The sequence below is a fragment of the Tachyglossus aculeatus genome, chromosome 4 (assembly GCF_015852505.1).
Source record: "Tachyglossus aculeatus isolate mTacAcu1 chromosome 4, mTacAcu1.pri, whole genome shotgun sequence".
Taxonomy (NCBI): domain Eukaryota; kingdom Metazoa; phylum Chordata; class Mammalia; order Monotremata; family Tachyglossidae; genus Tachyglossus; species Tachyglossus aculeatus.
The window spans coordinates 110,912,493-110,932,221 of NC_052069.1; the positions used below are offsets into that span (position 1 = coordinate 110,912,493).

Below are 19,729 nucleotides of genomic sequence, written 5' to 3' on the forward strand. Positions count from 1 at the left end.
TTCAGCCACTAAGCAATGACTGTGTGTGTTACCCTTGGAGCTGTGTGGACTCCAGAGAGCAGTTCCCACTATTAGAGAGAGGCATAGAAGTGAGGGGGAGCAGTGTGTGAGGTATGTGTGTGAGGGTGTGCGTGTGAGAGGGAGAGAGGAAGAGAGAGAGAGAGAAACGAAACCAAACCCCCCAGGTCTCCCAAGTCTCTGGGAAGATTCGCAGCTGGCCAGAAAAACAGGGGCTGGTGAGCTTGGCAACGTTTCCTGGAGCTTTCTCAATCTCCCAGGCAGCCAAGCGTGGGGAGAGAGAGGAGGAGGAGGAGGAAGAGGAGGAGGAGAAAGAGGAGAGAAGTCAGGGTGGCCCTCAGAGAAAACACGAGACTGAAACAGAAAGGGTACAGGAGACAGAAATTTGAAGGGCTTTCCTCTAAACAGGTAAGTTTCCCAAATGCCCAACCCTGTTTGCTTAGCTCTTGGCAGGCCGCCTTCCCCCAGGGATCCTCTGACCAGCTGGAGAGAGGGATTGCATGTCTGCCGCTCAAGCACATTGCTGCTGCTTCTGCTGCTGCTTCTCTGCCGGGGCTTGTTCTGGGGTTCAGAGTTTCTCAGAAAGGAAAGAAGCTGGAGAGAAGAAGAGCATGAGCTGCAGGACCCAGACTCTGGGAAAGTGGGGTCGTCTGGGAGTTGCTCTGTAGGGTCACCAGTGCGATATAGTTGGCACAGCTGGAGTGCAATGTAGCAGAAAGAGCAGTTGGGACTTGCAGGGGCCCCCAGGACTGCAGAGAAAGGACCATAAGAGGCTGGCTGGGGTGAGAAGGGTATAGCGAGGGAGGAGGGAGAGAGAGAGAGAGATCAGTTCTCCTTGGGAGCTGGTCTCCCCCATGGGACTGGGGACTCAGCTGTTTTCCTGCCCTGTAACCAGCTGTGTGGAGAGTCAGAGGAGTCAGGGGAGAGAAGCCCAGGGCCCGCTCGTTCCTGCCGACCGCTGCCTCTCAGGGAATGGGGCACAATGCAGCCTGATTAGTAGGGAAGCCCTGGAACTGGGGTCCCCTCAGAAGGCTGGGCCGAAGTAAAGCCTCTGGGTCTCTTCTCATGCCCTCGACACGTCCCACTACCACAAGGCCACTGCCAAGAAGGAAGTGGGCAGAGAGACTGGGCACTCAGCCCGGAGAGCCAGGAGTTACCAGGGGACAGCAGAGGGGCTCTGGTACTGGCTGCCCAACAGGTCACAGCCCCCCAGAGGCAAACAGGAATCCTGAGGGAGGTGTGCCAGGTTAGTCCTGAGGTGGGCACAGAGAGGGTTTCCTGAGGGGGATTCTCCTGCATCTCCTCCGTCTTCCATCAGGACTCTCCACGGACCCATGTCCTGCTGAGACCCCAGCCACCTAGTGGACCTCGGAAGCCTCGGGAAGCATCCTCCCCTATGGCCTCCCTGAGCCGCGCTGTCCGGGCTCTGGCCTCCCGCCAGCCCCTGGCCACCCAGCGAAGTCTTCTGCAGAGGCTGTTGAGCGGGGCCGTGGGCCTGACGTCAGAGAAGAGTGTCCCCTACCAGCGGACCCTGAAAGAAGACAGTCCCCCCATCCAGGGCCCCACCAAGCCACTCCCCAAGTCAGCCGATGTTGTGGTGGTTGGCGGTGGCAGCCTGGGCTGCCAGACGCTCTACCACCTGGACAAGATGGGCCTGACCAATGTGGTGTTGCTGGAGAGAGATCGCCTGACTTCTGGGACCACCTGGCACACTGCAGGTAGGCAGGTGTGACTCTGCCTTGGGCACCATGGGCACCCTGGGCATCCTGACCACTATCCCGAATAGAACTGGGTACTCTGGGGTGGGTGGAGGGAGAGGGCAAGCCAGAGCACAGACACACCACATTGTTGCTTGCTTCGACAGCCAAACTGACTGGTTGAGTGAAGATTTGTCACTCAACATGGAACTGAATTCTGGGTGCGGAGCCCTGGGCTGGGCATGTAGGGGAGGCCCAGTTCCTGCCTAGAGGAGCTGACAGCGCTTAGATCAGTGCTTTGCACATAGTAAGTGCTTAACAAATGCCATCATCAAAGAAGAAGTCATGACAGGCAAGCACACAAATAGAGGAAGCACTAGGGACAGATTTAGAAGCACATTAAGTGTGAGGGGGTGTCTGAACAATAATAATAATAATGGCATTTGTTAAGTTCTTACAATGTGCAAAGCACTGTTCTAAGCGCTGGGGAGGATACAAGGTGAATAGGTTGTCCCACATGGGGCTCACAGTCTTAATCCCCATTTTACAGATGAGGTAACTGAGGCACAGAGAAGTTAAGTGACTTGCCCAAAGTCCCACAGCTGACAATTGGCAGAGCTGGGATTCAAACCCACGACCTCTGACTCCCAAGCCCAGGCTCTTTCCACTGAGCCATGAAGTGACCAGTCAGGTAGGGATAGTGAGTTAAGCACTGCCTCTGTCAAGGAACACAGCACTTCCAACCATAAAGCACCAGGAGACTATCTGCCCATATTGTAGATGGGCAGACTGAGATACAGGGTGGCTCAGAAAAGGGGAGGGGCAGCTGTTGTGGTAGTAGTAGTTGTAGTAGCAGTAGTAGTAGTAGTAACTATATTGTATATACTATGAGAAGCAACATGGCCTAGTGGAAAGAGCATGAATCTGGGAGTCAGAAGAAAAGGGTTCTAATTACAGCTCTGACTATTGCTTGCTGTAGGAACTCGGTCAAATCACTTAATTCTCTGTGCCTCAGTTTCCTCAACTGTGACATGAGGATCCAATACCTATTTTCCCTCCTACTTATACTATGAGCCTCATGTGGGACAGGGACTGTGTCCAACCTGATTGACTTATATCTATCCCAGTGCTTAGAACAGTGCTTGACACATAGTAAGCACTCAATGAATAATAATAATAATGGCATTTATTAAGCACTTACTATGTGCAAAGCACTGTTCTAAGCGCTGGGGAGGTTACAAGGTGACCAGGTTGTCCCACAGGGGGTTCACAGTTTTAATCCTCATTTTACAGATGAGGTAACTGAGGCACAGAGAAGTTAAGTGATGTGCCTAAAGTCACACAGCTGACAATTGGCAGAGCCAGGATTAGAACCCCTGATCTCTGACTCCAAAGCCCGTGCTCTTTCCACTGAGCCATGCTGCTTCCCCAATATAATAACAAATATAACAATAATAATAATAATAATAATGATGAGCTTTTGAAGTACATAATAAACAAGTGACACTTTTCCTGGCCACAAGGAGCTTAGACACTGAGGGGGCAGACATTCATTCATTCATTCATTCATTCAATCGTATTTATTGAGCACTTACTGTGTGCAGAACACTGTACTAAGCGCTTGGGAAGTACAAGTTGGCAGCATATAGAGACAGTCCCTACCCAACAGTGGGCTCACAGACATAGTAGGCAAGCTTTTTCAAATGTATACTCAATTTCTTATTATGATTATTCCATAAACACCTAAGTGCTGTTGATAAGTATACAGTGAGTTACTACCTAAGGGCTAGGGATGGTTGATGGGTTTATATATCTTGGGAAGCTGGGAATTAGGAAAGACTTGTAGGACGAAGTGGGATTTTAGGAGGGCTTTGAATATAGGGAAAGTTGTTTATTGGATTTGGGAAAGTGGAGAGTTCCAAGCTGGGGGAACTGTTTGAGGGGGAAGAGGTGGGAGAATCAAGAGCAAGGCACAGTTGGAAGAAATGAAGAGAGCAGCATAGCCTAGGAGAAACAGCATGGTCTAGTGGATAGAGTCTGAGCCTGGGAGCCAGTAAGACTAGTATGGGCAGGGATTGTCTCTATTGCTGAATTGTACTTTCCAAGCGATTAGTACAGTGCTCTGCACACAGTAAGCACTCAATAAATACGATTGAATGAAAAGGAACTGGGTTTTAATCCCAGTTCTGCCATTTGTCTGCTGTGTGACCTTCGGACAAATCACTTCACTTCTTGCCTCGTTTAACTCATCTGTAAAATGGGGATTAAGACTGTGAGCCCCATGTGGGACTTGGACTGTGTCCAACCTGATTACCTTGTGTCTATCCCAGTGCTTAGAACAGTTCACATGGTAAGCACTTCACGAATACCTTAAGAAAAAAAAACAAGAGAGGTTTGGGGAGTAGTGGATGAAGAGAGCAGAGATAATAATAATAATAATGGCATTTATTAAGCACTTACTATGTGCAAAGCACTGTTGTAAGCGCTGGGGAGGTTACAAGGTGATCAGGTTGTCCCACGGGGGGCTCACAGTCTTCGTCCCCATTTTACAGATGAGGGAACTGAGGCACAGAGAAGTTAAGTGACTTGCCCAAAGTCCCACAGCTGACAATTGGCGGAGTCAGGATTTGAACCTATGACCTCTGACTCCAAAGCCCGGGCTCTTTCCACTGAGCCACACTGCTTCTCTGATGTAAGCATCAGAGAAGCAAGATGTAAGAGATGTAAGATGTAAGAGATGTAAGATGGGGCACATTTGTGGAGAACCTTTAAGACAAAGGTGGTAGGCCACACAACAGGTCCCCCAGGGAGTGGAAACTGGGACCCCAGCGCCCTCCTCACCCCCTAAAGTGGGCAGGGGGGTATTTTGCAGGTTGGGGGTGGGCCCCCATCTCCATCCCTCCATCTGCCTGTGCCCCGCAGGTCTGCTGTGGCAGCTCCGCCCCAGTGATGTGGAGGTGGAGCTGCTGGCACACACGCGCCAGGTGGTGAGCCATGACCTGGAGGAGGAGACGGGGCTGCACACAGGCTGGATCCAGAACGGGGGCCTCTTCATCGCCTCCAATCGCCAGAGGCTGGACGAGTACAAGCGCCTCATGTCGGTGAGGATGCGGCCTCTGGTGGGCTTTCCATGGTGAAGATATAGAAGTAGAAGCGATCCCCAGGGCCTCGGTCACGTGGCTGGAAGTTCGTTGTGGGCAGGGAACATGTCGGCTTACTCTGTTGTATTCTCCTGAGCACTTAGTACGGTACTCTGCACATAGTAGAAGCAGCATGGCTCGGTGGGTGGAAAGAGCACGGGCTTGGGAGTCAGAGGTCATGGGTTCTAATCCCAACTCCCCCACATGTCTGCTGTGTGATCTTGGGCAAGTCACTTAACTTCTCTGAGCCTCAGTTACCTCATCTGTAAAATGGGGATTAAGACTGTGAGCCCCACGTGGGACAACCTGATCACTTTGTATCACCCCAGCACTTAGAACAGTGTTCATGATCACATTGTATCCCCCCGGCGCTTAGAACAGTGTTTTGCACATTTAGAGAAGCAGTGTGGCTCAGTGGAAAGAGCAAGGGCTTTGGAGTCAGCGGTCATGGGTTCTAATCCCTACTCCCCCACGTGTCTGCTGTGTGATCTTGGGCAAGTCACTTAACTTCCCTGAGCCTCAGTTACCTCATCTGTAAAATGGGGATTAAGACTGTGAGCCCCATGTGGGACAACCTGATCACTTTGTATCACCTCAGCGCTTAGAACAATGTTCATGACCACCTTGTATCCCCCCGGCGCTTAGAACAGTGTTTTGCACATTTAGAGAAGCAGCGTGGCTCAGTGGAAAGAGCATGGGCTTTGGAGTCAGAGGTCATGGGTTCTAATCCCGCTCCCCCACATGTCTGCTGTGTGATCTTGGACAAGTCACTTAACTTCCCTGAGCCTCAGTTAACTCATCTGTAAAATGGGGATTAAGACTGTGAACCCAATGTGGGACAACCTGATCACCTTGTAACCCCCCCAGCACTTAGAACAGTGCTTTGCACATAGTAAGTGCTTAACAAATGCACACATTATTATTATTATTATTATATAGTAAGCGCTTAACAAATGCCATTATTATTATTATTATTATAGTAAGCCCTCAATAAATACCACTGATTGATTAACGGGTGGGGAGGGGAATCGGAGAAGGGGGCTTGGAGCTTCAGGAGATCTGGGTGCCACCTGTGGATCCTCAGGCCCTGGCAAGTCTTCAAAGGGGCTCTCGGGACTTGGTAACCCAGTGACCCTGCACTGGGCCAACCCATACCACCTGCCAGTCCTGGCAATTTTCCAGGGTTCAGCAGTGTCTTCTTTTGTCTTGTCCCCAGCTCGGGAAAGTCTATGGGGTGGAGTCCTACGTCCTCTCTCCTGCAGAGACCAAGGATCTGTACCCGCTGATGAATGTTGATGACCTCTATGGAACCCTCTATGTCCCCAAGGATGGCACCATGGACCCAGCCGGGACCTGCACTACCCTCACCCGGGCTGCCACGGCCAGAGGAGCCCAGGTAGGGCGATGCTGGAGCTGGGCCCCATCATACCAGCAGGTGCCAGAGGGTAAACATGGCTCTGCTGTTGTGCAGATAAGCAAGAGCTAGGTGGTCCCAGAATCCTCTGCAAAGCACACGTCCAGAGCAAGTGGAACCTAGGTAGGGAATGTATCTACCAATTCTGTTGGAATTGTAGTCTCCCTAGTGCTTAATACAGTGCTCTGCACACAGTAAGTGTTCCATGGATTGATTGATGTGATTAATAAGAAGCAGCATGGTCTAATGGAAAGAGCACAGACTTGGGAGTCAGAGGACCTGGATTCTAATACCCAAACTACCTTCCCTTGATGACCAAATTGACGCCCTCAACAACACCTCCTAGTTGTGTTGGGGTTGTGTGTGCGTTGTGAGTTTCAACTCCTTGTGAGATGCAGTTTTGGCCCCGAGTGGAGGGAAGTGAGGCTGGGGAAGCCAGCTGACTGGCAAAAACCACCTTGCATTTCCCAAGTGGAGAAGAAGGGAGTGGATGAGGAAGGAAAAATAAGAGATGATCCTGCCCCTGGTTTTATGCTTCGTGTTCATTTGATGGATCCAGATAAACCCAGCAGTCAAGTATCACAATGTCTCCCCTATTCTTTTGTCAATCTCATACCTCTAAGCCACAGCCCTGGGCCTGAGGTGGAGCCAGGCCTAGTCAGACCTATTGTCTCTGTCTTCCCCGTTGGTGTCCAGGTCATTGAGAACTGCCCCGTGACTGGCATCCATGTTCACACGGATGACTTTGGTGTGCGGCGGGTCACAGCTGTGGAGACCCAGCATGGCTCCATCCAGACGCCCTGCGTGGTCAACTGTGCAGGTGAGCCAGACTCCGGCCCATGCCTGACCACCTAGTATGGAAGACCGGGGCTGGGGGAAATACCTGTGTGTGTGGGGGCACCGGGATGGAGAGTCTCTCCCTAAATTAGGAGGTTGGAGGGAGGAAGGGAGGGACAGGGTGCAAAGACCTAGGACACTCAACATCTCCCTGTCAGTACTTGAGTCATGGTGATTCGACTAAACCTCTTGCTCACTGGAAGGAGAGCGTGGCCCATCTACTTTTACTCATTCATTCATTCAGTCAGTCATTCAATCGCATTTATTGAGTGCTTACTGTGTGCAGAGCACTGTACTAAGTGCTTTGGAAGTACAAGTCAGCAACGTATAGAGACAGTACCTACCCAACAACAGGCTCACAGTTTAGAACCGGAAGACAGACAACAAAACAAAATATGTAGACAGGTGTCAAAATAGTCAAAACAAATAGAATTATAGCTATATGCACATCATTAACAAAATAAATAGAATAGTAAACATGTACAAGTAAAATAAATAGAGTAATAAGTCTGTACAAATATATACAAGTGCTGTGGGGAGGGGAAGGAGGTAGGGCTGGGGGGCGATGGGGAGGAGAGAGGAGGAGAATGAAGGCTAATGAAATTGGTCCAGGGGGATGGGATGGAGCGGTGGGGTGTAAAGAGGGGAGAGCAGATTGTCTGATCAATAAAAAAGGCAGGCAGTGTCTTGGGAGGAACTGGCCAGGATTGAGGGCTGAGAACCCCCAGTGACATCACAGACCCTTGGAGCCATTTTCTTGACTTGGAATCAAAGGCTTGAAGCACTAAATCAATGGGATTTATTGAGTCCTTACTATGTGCAGAACACTGTTCTAAATGTTGGGGAGAGTCCAATGCAATAGAGGTGATAGACACGATCCCTGCCCTCAGGGAGCTCACATATGAACCCTCGCCTGCTTGAGTGGGCTGTAATTTAGAGGTCCTCCTCCGCAAGGGGAAGAGGCAGGTCTGAGAGCAAATGGCAGCTTCCCCCAGGCCGGGTGCCTTGGGTTGGGGGTACCAGGCATAAGATGACCCCTATTTTATGCTTTTCTCATTAGAAGACTGGCCAGAGTCCTGACTTGAGAAGCAGCATGATATAGTTAAAAGAGCATGGGCCTGGGAGTCAAAAGGTCATGGGTTCTAATCCCGACTCCACCGCTTGTCTGCTTGGTGACCTCAGTCAAGTCACTGCACTTCTGTGGGCCTCAGTTCCCTTATATGTAAAATGGGGATTAAGACTGTGAGCCCCGTGTGGGGCCGGGACTGTCCAACCTGATTTGCTTGAATCCACCCCAGTGCTTAGTATAGTGCCTGGCATATAGTAAGCACTTAATAAATACTATTATTGTTATTATTATAGGGTTGGGGGTTCCTAAGAGCTTGTGTTCTGCTGCCAGGTGTGTGGGCGACCTCTTTGGGGCAGATGGCTGGAGTGAAGGTACCCCTGGTGGCCATGCACCATGCCTATGTGGTGACCGAGCGCATCGATGGGATCCAGGTGGGTGTAGGGCTCTGGTGGGGGACAGGAGGGAGAGAAGGAGGTTGCAGCTGGGACTCCCAGGCTTTGGGGCCCAGGTGAGAGAGATATCGTTGAAAAGGTCCCTGGGCAGTCACTGGGAAGCAGTGTGGCCCACTGGAAAAAGCAGGGGCTTGGGAATCAGATAACCTGGGTGTTAATCCCAGCTCCACCACTTGTCTGCTATGTGACCCTGGGGAAGTCACTGACCTTGTCTGTGCCTCTACTGCCTCGTATGTAAAATGGGGACTCAATACCTGTTCTTTCCCTCTTAGATTGTTATCCCCGAGTGGGATAAAACCTGATTATCTTGTGTCTAACCCAGTGCTTAACACATACAACACTTAACAAGTACCCTAAAAATGAAGCATACCTGCCAACCAGATGCCCAGATTGGAAGTTTATGCAGATGTCATCCAAAGGAGGAAGTAGCCTGCCTGAAGCAGAACACTGTGGTTGCCATCCAACCAGTAAGATGATGTCAGCGAAGGAACAGAATAAAACATGTTTCTGAAGAATGAGCTTATTGGCTTAGGTTCTTAGCTCTGACTGTGCCCTTAAATGCACCCAGAAAGAATAACTGCCTCCGGCCTTCTCCCAAATCCAGGACTACTATGTGGCAATCATAACTCCTCAAAGTTGGAGAGTCCTTTTTATTTTTCCAAAGTACTTTCACACGGACTATCTCATTCTTTCTCTGCGATATTCCTTTGAAGTAGGGAGAAGCAGGTATTACCCCTAATTTATAGATGAGGAAACTGACACACAGAGCAGTTACATGACTTTCCCAAGATCATGCAGTAGACCTTCGGCAGAGAGGGGATGAGAACCCAGGTGCCTTTACTCCCAGACACCTGGCCACACTGCTTCCCTATCAGGCCGATGATCTCCACCTCAGCCATCCAATCATATATGAGTTATGGTTCTAATAATAATAATAATGATGGTATTTGTTAAGCACCTATTATGTGCCAAGGACTGTTCTAAGCACTGGAGTCACTCTCTGTGGCCACCCCTCTCCCAACACCACACTGACCAACAGAAGTGTGCAAAAAGCCCATTCCCTTCGAAGGCACTAGAGGTCTCTGATGCCCCACAGTGTGCTCATCACAGTCATTTTAAGGGAAGTTCCCACACAGAGGGTTCACATTTTCTTTCTTTCTTCCCCTTTCCAGGTGCCTGCTCCAGGGCTACTATTGCTCTAAGAAAAAAACCCCAGTCCAGTTCATCTCGTTTCTCGAACAACAGCCGTACTATTAGGCCTATTCTTTATCTGGGATACCGCTTACGTCCCTGCTTTCTCCAATAGAGAATAGCCTGGGCAATCAATCACTCAATCAGTAGTATTTATTGAGCACTTACTATGTGCAGAGCACTGTACTTAGTGCTTGGAAGGGCACAATACAACAGAATTAGCAGACATGTTCCCTGCCCATAGCGAGTTTACAGTCTAGAGAGGGAGACAAACTTTAATAGAGATAAGTAATTTATAATATATAATTTAAAGATATTCATTCATTCAATCATATTTATTGAGCGCTTACTGTGTGCAGAGCACTGTACTAAGCGCTTGGGAAGTACACGTTGGCAACATATGGAGTCGGTCTCTACCCAACAACGGGCTCACAGTCTAGAAGGGGGAGACAGGCAACAAAACAAAACGTGGTTAGATGTCAAGTCATCAGAATAAATAGAAGTAAAGCTAGATGCACATCATTGACAAAAGAAATAGAATAGTAAACATGTACAAGATATGTACATAAGTGCTGTGGGGCGGGGGGTGGGATGGGTATCAAATGGCTAAAGGTTAGAGATCCAAGTGCACTGACGACACAGAAGGAAGAAAGAGCTGAGGAAAAGAGGGCTTAGTCAGGGAAGGCTTCTTGGAGAATAATGCTTTGAAGGAAGAAAGAGTAGTGGTCTGGAGTATATGGAGGGTGAGGGAGTTCCAGTCTAGGAGGAGGATGTGGGAAAGTGGTCAGCAGTGAGACAGACAATATCAGAGCACAGTGAGTAAACTGGTGCTAGAGGAGTGTATGGTCTGGGCTAGGAGATTAATGAGGTGAGAAAGGGTGGGGTGAGTTTACTGAGGGCTTTAAAGCCAAATGGTAAGGAGTTTCTGTTTGATGTGGAGGTGGATGGGCAACTACTAGGGGTTCTTGAGGAGTGGGGAGACATGAACTAAATGTTTTTGTTGATAAATGATCCATGCAGCAGGGTGAAGTATGATCTAGAATGGGGAGAGACAGGAGCTAGGGATGTCAGTGAGGAGGCAGATGTAGTAGTGAAGGTGGAATAGGATAAGTGCTTGGATGGTAGCAGTTTGGATGGAGAGGAAAGGGCGGATTTTATCAATGTCATGAAGGTAGAACCGACAGGATCTTCTCCAATTCTCAAGCGTGACCCTGCCTCCGGGAGGTGGGGGCCTCTTAGGGAGTCTGAGGCCCTCAGAGTGGAGGTACAGTGCAAGCACTTAGTACAGTAAGCGCTCAGTAAATACAATAGAATGAATGAATGGAGGTGGATGGAGGGTCAGGTTGGTCCATCCCCTCTCTGCCTCCTGGTGGGCAGCCACACCTGGTCCCATGAGGCGAGTATGTCCCGACTGACTCCCCTGTGGGATCTGTCTGATTCCCTCCTTCTCATTCATTCATTCATTTATTCAATCGCATTTATTGAGTGCTTATTGTGTGCAGAGCACTGTACTAAGCGCTTGGGAAGTACAAGCTATGAGAAGCAGCGTGGCTCAGTGGAAAGAGCCCGGGCTTTGGAGTCAGAGGTCATGGGTTCAAATCCCGAGTCCACCAATTGTCTGCTGTGTGACTTTGGGCAAGTCACTTAACTTCTCTGGGCCTCAGTTTTTTTATAATGGCATTTATTAAGCACTTACTATGTGCAAAGCACTGTTCTAAGCGCTGGGGAGGTTACAAGGTGATCAGGTTCTCCCTCAGGGGGCTCACAGTCTTAATCCCCATTTTACAGATGAGGTAACTGAGGCCCAGAGAAGTGAAGTGACTTGCCCAACGTCACACAGCTGACACTTGGTGGAGCCGGGGTTTGAACCCATGTCCTCTGACTCCAAAGCCCAGGCTCTTTCCACTGAGCCACGCTGCTTCTCTAAAGTTCCCTCATCTCTAAAATGGGGATGAAGACTGTGAGCCCCACGTGGGACAACCTGATCACCTTGTAACCTCCCCAGCGCTTAGAACAGTGCTTTGCACATAGTAAACGCTTAATAAATGCCATTATTATTATTATTATTATTACAAGTCGGTAACATATGGAGACGGTCCCTACCCAACAACGGGCTCACAGTCTAGAAGGGGGAGACAGACAACAAAACAAAACATGTAGACAGGTGACAAAACATGTAGACAGGTAGGTCTATCTCCTCCGATGGCCGGCCTTGGGTTGGTCAGGAAGCAGCCAGACTTTGAGTTTCCACCTCCATCATCTCCAGAGGGACTCCTGGCCCCCCAGAAGCTGGGTCTGGACCCATTTCCCTGGGGAATCAACCTCCCCTCTGGCCCCGGTTCGCACCCCACCCCTCCGCCCCCCTCCCATTCTCCTGAGCTGCCCAGCCTCCTCTGCCTGTTGGCAGGGAAACTGGACAGGTTTGAAGCCAGCCAGCAAAATCTCAGATCACGCCGGCTCTGTTCCCAGACCTACCGGGAGGGCCCAAAAGTTGTCAGGATGGCGGAGTGATGGGCCGTTGAATGGCATTATTGGCTCTTAAGCTCATTGTGGACAGGGAATGGGTATGTTATATTGCTATATTGTACTCTCCCAAGCACCTAGTACAGTGCTCTGCACCAAGTAAGTGCTCAATAAATATGACTGACTGACTTTTTCCTGGGGATGGTCAAACCAGCCATTATCTATTCCAATCACTTTCTTCAGCCCTGCTGAGCCCTGGCTGCTTGTAACAGCCTCACTGCCTCTCCAGTAAGCAGGGTGGCTTAGAAGAAAGAGTGTGGGCCTGGGAGACAGAGGATCCGGCTTCTAATCCTGGCTCTGCCACTTGCTGGCTGTGTGATCTTGTGCAAGTCATTTATCTTCTCAGAACTTAGAACAGTGCCCGGCACATAGTAAATGCGTAAAAAATACCACTTATTCTCTGTGCCTCATTTTCCACACTTGTAAAGTGGGTATTAAATTATATTCTCTCCTATTTAGTCTATGAACCCCATGTGGGACAGGCACTGTTTCAACCTGATTATCTTGTATTCCCCCAGCGCTTAGTACAATGCTTGGCACATAATAAGTGCTTAATACTATAACTACTTTAATTATGATCATTAATAAAACCAAACACACTACACTACTGGGGGCATCCCTGGTGACTTCTGATGCTGGGTGATTTCTTGGCACTGGGTAAAAAGAGGGACTGTCAGTGAGTGAACTTGGGGGCATCAAGCTGGTCATCAGGAAGTGTAAGTTTTTTGGGGACAGGGATGGTGTCATTTGCTTGGTTTGTATTTCCCAAGCATTTCATACAGCACATTGAAGTCAGCCAATCAGTTGTAATTATTGAACACTACTGTGCACAGAACTCTGTACTAAACACATGTGAGAGTACAATATAGCAATAATAATAATAATGGTATTTGTTAATCACTTACTATGTGCCAGACAGTGCTTGGCACATAGTAAGCACTTAACAAATGTCATTATTATTATTATTATTATGCTCTGGGGTAGATACAAGCAAATCAGGTTGAACAGTCCTTGGCCCACATGGGGCTCACAGTCTCAATCCCCATTTTACAGACGGGGTAACTGAGGCCTAGAGAAGTGAAGTGACTTGCCCAAGGTCACACAGCAGGCAAGCGGCAGAGCCAGGATTAGAACCCATGACATTCTGACTTCCAGCCCCATGCTCTATCCACTATGCCATGATGTAACAGACACATCTCCTGCCCACAACAAGCTTACAGTGTTGCTCAATAACTACTGCTATCACTCCCAGTTGTGTCAGTGGTGGTGGGCAGGAGGCTCAGAGGAAGTCTGGCTATCTCCTGGGCTGGGGACTGCTTAGCTGAGATCTTCAGTGGGGAAGTGGGCTTCTACTCCAGGGCACTGTGTGTCACGCATTCACTCTCCACCTCAGGCTGTACTCTCCCAAGTGCTTAGTACTTAATGATAGCATTTATTAAGCGCTTACAAACTGTAAGTACTTACTAGTACTTACTGTACTAGTACTTAGTAAAGTAAGTGCTCAATAATATGATAGAATGTATGAATGAATGAATGCTCACGGGCCCCTCTCTTCTTCCCCTCTCTATTTTTAGAACATGCCAAACGTTCGCGATCATGATGCCTCAGTCTATCTCCGTCTCCAAGGTGATGCCCTCTCCGTGGGTGGTTATGAGTCAAACCCAGTATTCTGGGAGGAGGTGAGTGAAGCACAGGGAAAAGACCAGGGAAAAGAAGCAGCGTGGCTAAGTGGATGAAGCATGGGCCTTGGAGGTAGAAGGACCTGGATCCTAATTCCACCACCTCCATCTGCCTGCTGTGTGATCTTGGGCAAATCACCTAACTTCTGGGGGCCTCAGTTACCTCATCTGTAAAATGCTGATAAATGCCTTGAACCCCATTTAGGGCAAGGATCGTGCACAACCCAATTAGCTTGTATCTACCTGGGGGCTTAGAACAGTGCCTGGCACCTAGTAAGCACTTAACAGATGCCGTGAAAAAAAGAGCATGTGCCCGAGAAGGGTGAACGTCAAGGGAACAGGCTCATCTCTCAGCTTGCCTGCTGGAGTCACCTAGATCAATCAATCAATCGTATTTATTGAGCGCTTACTGTGTGCAGAGCACTGTACTAAGTGCTTGGGAAGTACAAGTTGGCAACATATAGAGACAGTCCCTACCCAACAGTAGGCTCACAGTCTAATGAAAACTTTGGATGAAAACTTTGCAGGAGGGCTGAGAGGTGGGAGTTGGAGCTGGGGTCTGGGGCATCCACTTTCACCTGCTACTGGGCTGTTGATGGTCTTCAGAAGCACATTTTCCTGCTCCCACCACTCAGAATGTGCCGGGCATTTATTTCCACACAACATCTCTTCCCCCACAAACTCAGCTTCCCTGTCCCAGTGGACCACTCCGAGGCCCAAAATAAGCCCGATTAATTTCAAGGCCTAGATTGATATTTATTGAGCACTTACTGTTTGTAGAGCACTGTACTAAGCTCTTGGGAGAATACAGCAGAGTTGGTAGACACAATCCTAGCCAACAAGAAGCTTCCCAAATTTCACTGCAGCTCCTTTTCGGGCACCAAGCAGATGTCCATCCCACGAGTGACCCAATCCCATGTTCTCTCGCCTTTCCTTTTCCCCAGGTGTCGGATAAGTTCGCCTTTGGCCTCTTTGATCTGGACTGGGACATTTTCACCCAGCATATTGAAGGCGCAATCAATAGAGTCCCAGTGCTGGAGAGGACTGGGATTAAGTCCACTGTCTGTGGACCAGGTAATCAATCATTCAGTAGTGGGTATTTATTGAGCACTCACTGTGTGCAGATAACTGTAGTAAGCGCTTGGGGGAGTATGGAAAACTAGAGTTGGTAGGCATTATTCCTACCCACAAGGAGTTTACAGTCTAGATGAGGAGACATATGCTACCATTTCCTTTATATGTAATTTGTTTGAAAGTTTCCTGCTTTGTATGTAAGTGTTGTGGTGCTGGATTTGGGGTGGATATCAAAGTGCTTAAAGGGCTCAGATCCAGAGCCAGGGTAAGCATAGAACAAAGTAAGCTCTTAACAAATACCATAATTATTATCCAAGTGTGTAGCTGATGCAGAAGGGAGGACAAATAGGATGGAGAAATGAGGGGTTAGGGAAGGCCTCTTGGAGAAGATATGATCTTTATTAGGGCTATGAAGAGGAAGAGAGTGGTGTTCTGTAGGATATGAAGGTGGATGGAGTTCCTGACCAGAAAGAGGTTGTGGGTGAGGTGTCGGCGGCAAGACAGATGAGCTTGAGGCACAATGTGTAGGCTGGTATTAGAGGACTGAAGCATGGGCTCAGTTGTAATAGATCAGCAAGTTAAGGCGGGGGATTGGGGAGAGCGGATTGAGTGACTTAAAGCTGAGAGTAAGGCATTTCTGTTTTATGTGGAGATGGATGGGCCGCCATTGGAGGTTCTTGAGGAGTTAGGAGATGTGAACTAAAAGGTTTTTTAGAAAAATGACCTTGACTGCAAAGTGAAGAATGGACAGGAGTGGGGAGAGACAGGAAGCAGGAAGGTCAGTGACGAGACTGATTCAGTAGTCAAGGAGGGATATGATAAGTGCTTGGATCAGCATGATAGCAGTTTGGATGGAGAGGAAGTGGTGGATTTTAGAGAAGTTTGATCATATTTCAATTGTATTTATTAACTGCTTACTGTGTGCAAAGTTGTGAAGTTGTGAAAGTAGAACCAATGGAATTTGATGACATGCTAAATATCCAGGTTGAATGAGAGTGATGAGTAGAGAACAATGCCAACATTAAGAGTCTGTGGGAAGGAAAATAGTGGTGTTATCTACAGTGATGGGAAAGTCTTGGGGCGGAGAGGGTTTCGGTGGGAAGATGAGGAGTTCGGTTTTGGACTGTAAATAAATTTGAGGTGTCAATGGGACAGCCAAGTAGAGATGTCCTGATGATAGTAGGAAATCTGAGACTGCAGAGAAGGAGACAGGTCGGGCCTGGACAGGTAGGCTTGAGAGTCATCTGTGTAGAATTGAAAGTTGAAACCATGAAGGTGAAAGATTTCTCCAAGGGAGTGGGTATAAATGGAGAATAGAAGGGGAATCATAACTGAACCTTGAGGGACCCCCAAAGTTAGGGGATGGGAGGCAGAGGAGAAGCCTGTGAAAGAAACCGAGAAGGAAATAGGAGAACCAGGAGAGATCTCTGTCAGTGAAGCCAAGGTTAGATGGGTTTCAGGAAATAGGGCTCGTCCATAATATGAAAGGCAGCTGAAAGGTTGCGGATGAATAGAATGGAGAAGAGTCAATGTGATTCCTTTTCATAGGCCCCTTTGAAGTTGGAAGCCCTGTTTGGTGTCCCCAACATTAGGAAAGCAGAATCCCCTCTGACCTAGGAAGCTGTCCCACTTCAGCATCCAGAGAACATTTGTTCTGATGACTTTGACACCTGTCTATATGTTTTGTTTTGTTGTCTGTCTCCCCCTTTTAGACTGTGAGCCCGCTGTTGGGTAGGGACCATCTCTATATGTTGCCAACTTGTACTTCCCAAGCGCTTAGTACAGTGCTCTGCACACAGTAAGCGCTAAATAAATACGATTGAATGAATGAATGAATTTGTCAAGATGGAGGTCATTGTTGACCTTAGAGAGGGCAGTTTCTGTGCAGTGGTGGGGGGGAGGGAAGGGCAGAGGCCAGTTTGGAGGGAGTCAAGGAAAGAATCGATCAATCAATGGTATTAGATGAGTGCTTTCTATGTGCAGAGCACTGCACTTAGTGCTTGGAGAATACAGTGTATCGAAGTTGATAGACATGTTCCTTGCCCACAGTAAGCTTATAGTCTAGAGGACTGGGAGAGAGGAAGTGGAGACAGAGGGTGTAAACAACTTGCTCGAGGAGTTAGGAGAGGAATGGTAGGAGAGAGATGGGTCAATAACTGGAGGGTGCTATGGGGCCAGAGGAGAGCTTTGTATGATAGAGGAGTTGTTTATAGCTATATTGTACTCTCCCAAGTGCCTAATACAGTGCTTTGCATATAGTAAGAGCTCAGTAAATGAGATTGAATGAATAAAAGTGGGCATGTCTGAAAACAGTGGTGAAGGAGCAAATTGAAAGTGGGCAGTTGAAGATGGTGGTCAGGGAGGGAAGAAGGGGGAGTGCAAGTTTACCCATGAGGTTGAACAGGTTGGGGCTGGTGACCTTCATTGTAAGGAATTATGGGAGATCTGAGATCACTCCAAGGTTGGGGTTATTTGTATCAATACTGTAGGCCAGATGGGGTGGGGGTTATTTCACCACGCTCCCTGGTGGAGGCTGAGAACAAGGAAAGGACTCTCACCTGCAGATTGTCCCAGAAAATTCAGCTGAGGGGAGGCTAGAAGATTGCAAGGACAGTGGGAGAAGGGATGATAATAATAATAATAATAGTATTTGTTAAGCGCTTACTATATGCAAAGCACTGTTCTAAGCACTGGATGGGTTTAGAGCTAGTTGTCCTTTGGAAGGTGTGGGTTTGTATCTAGTAAGGAACTTGAGAGAGGGATTTAACTAGCTCAGAGAGATTCCCCTGCTGCAGAGCCAACACACGTGTTGGTGGACTTCCACCCTGGCCTGGGCCCAAGTTGTGGCCTCCAAGAAGGCCATTGCTGTCAGCCAGGACCCTGGGTTAGTTGTCAAAGGGGATTGGGGAGATGACGATGCCTGCAGAGCTGTTTCTTCTGGGGCTTGAGAGGCTGGGGGTCCCATGCTGTGGAGTTTGGGGAGACAGTGGGCTAGCTGAAGGGACAACTGCAAAACCGTCTGGCCTGCCTTAGCCAAGAAGCCTGTTGGACATGAGGCCTTTCTGGGCTCAGCCAGGCAGGGAGGCAGTCGGGTGATGGCTCAGTTTGGACTCTCTACCCAAATTCCCATCACTTTATTGGTTTGTTCCTCTTCTGCAGGCCCGACCACCGGTGTTAGGGAAGTATCCTATCCCTCTATCTGGCAGACCAGCCCAGCAGCTAGAGGGCTGAACCTAGTAAGGAGGCTGACCTGTTAGCCTAAGTGAGGGGAGACAGGGTCCGGAGAGTCCCTGGTCTTCCTGGGAATCAGGATCTCAGCAGCAAGTTCACGGCCAGATTCGATGATGGATTCCCCCAATAGGTGTCGCCATACGCCGGGAATTAAGTGATGGAATAGTTGCAAATTGGGAAGGAGCTCATTTACTGGTGCAGCAGGGTCAGAATCAGTGGATACCAGAGAACTGAACTGCGCCGAGCCCTGCTGTCTGGAGCAGGTACCTGCTGACGTGCTTGTATTCTTTGTGTATCCTGTGCTGTTCTGAGCCCAGTTGACATGCCCAAGGACATGGAGGGGCAGGGTAAAGTCAGGGAAATGGCTGTGAGTCCCCAGGAAGGTGAGAGGAGGCAAACCCAGGCCACAAGGGAGAGAAGTGAGGAAGAGCCACTCACCGAGTGGTCATCTCTATTTGCCAAATCTGTTTGCCAAATCTCTGGCCCTTCTGCCTTCCCTCTGTTTGTCTCTTGCCTTGGATTTCCTTGAGTTTCTGAACTCAGCTCTCCCCCCTCCAATTCTATAGGATGGTAGGATGCACCACAGTTTATGGAAAGGTACTATTGTTCTCACCTTTCCTCTAAAGGGGGCATGGGGATCATACCATAACCTAAGTCCCAAGGAAGTTTTGTTTTATAGACACAGAGCCTGAAGCCCAGAGAGGTTTAGGGTTTTGTCCAAGGCCACACATCAAACCTAGTAGAGAGCAAGGACCTCCCAATTTCTAGTTACATTATGTACAACTGGTCTTTGGGGTGGACAAAGCCTATAGGATGGAGGGACTGATCCCCACTCTCTACTCATTAAAGAGAGCCCATCCCAACTCATCCATCTGTGGAAAAGACATCCCATCCTCTCTTCCCTGATCTAGGGTCTCCTACTTACTTGACCCAGCATGGCTCAATGAGAGTCAGAGGTCATGGGTTCAAATCCTGGCTCAACCAATTGTCAGCTGTGTGACTTTGGGCAAGTCACTTAATCTCTCTGTGCTTCAGTTCTCTCATCTGTAAAATGGGGATGAAGACTGTGAGCCCCAGCCCCACGTGGGAGAATGTGATCACCTCGTATCCTCCCCAATGCTTAGAACAGTGCTTTGCACATAGTAAGCATTTAACAAATGCCATCATCATCATCATCTCAAATTGCCACATCCAAGGCCCAAGTCACCGGGCTGCCACTGTGGGTACTCTCAGGCAGGAGCCCCCACTAGACACCTTCCTGTTAGCCTGGTCCCTGGATACACTCTTCCTCTAGAGTGGCTGTTCCCACTACAAAAGAATCTCATTGGCACTAACCTTTTGGGCTCACCTTAGAGAAGCAGCATGGCTCAGTGGAAAGAGCACAGGCTTTGGAGTCAGAGGTCA

General features: G+C 48.8%; 1 protein-coding gene across 3 annotated transcripts in view; it reads left to right on the forward strand.

The window, feature by feature from the left end:
• The first annotated feature begins 323 nt into the window (after nucleotides 1–323).
• Nucleotides 324–19,729, forward strand: part of SARDH (sarcosine dehydrogenase) — a 102,048-nt gene continuing 82,642 nt past the window's right edge. For all 3 annotated transcript variants that reach the window (XM_038745439.1, XM_038745440.1, XM_038745441.1), the window contains exons 1-8: nucleotides 324–426; nucleotides 1,337–1,736; nucleotides 4,638–4,816; nucleotides 6,072–6,251; nucleotides 6,966–7,089; nucleotides 8,506–8,606; nucleotides 13,916–14,020; nucleotides 14,965–15,094. In XM_038745439.1, the coding sequence (XP_038601367.1) occupies nucleotides 1,415–1,736; nucleotides 4,638–4,816; nucleotides 6,072–6,251; nucleotides 6,966–7,089; nucleotides 8,506–8,606; nucleotides 13,916–14,020; nucleotides 14,965–15,094 (1,141 nt within the window). In that variant the 5' untranslated portion in view covers nucleotides 324–426; nucleotides 1,337–1,414. The remainder of the gene's footprint in view (nucleotides 427–1,336; nucleotides 1,737–4,637; nucleotides 4,817–6,071; nucleotides 6,252–6,965; nucleotides 7,090–8,505; nucleotides 8,607–13,915; nucleotides 14,021–14,964; nucleotides 15,095–19,729) is intronic.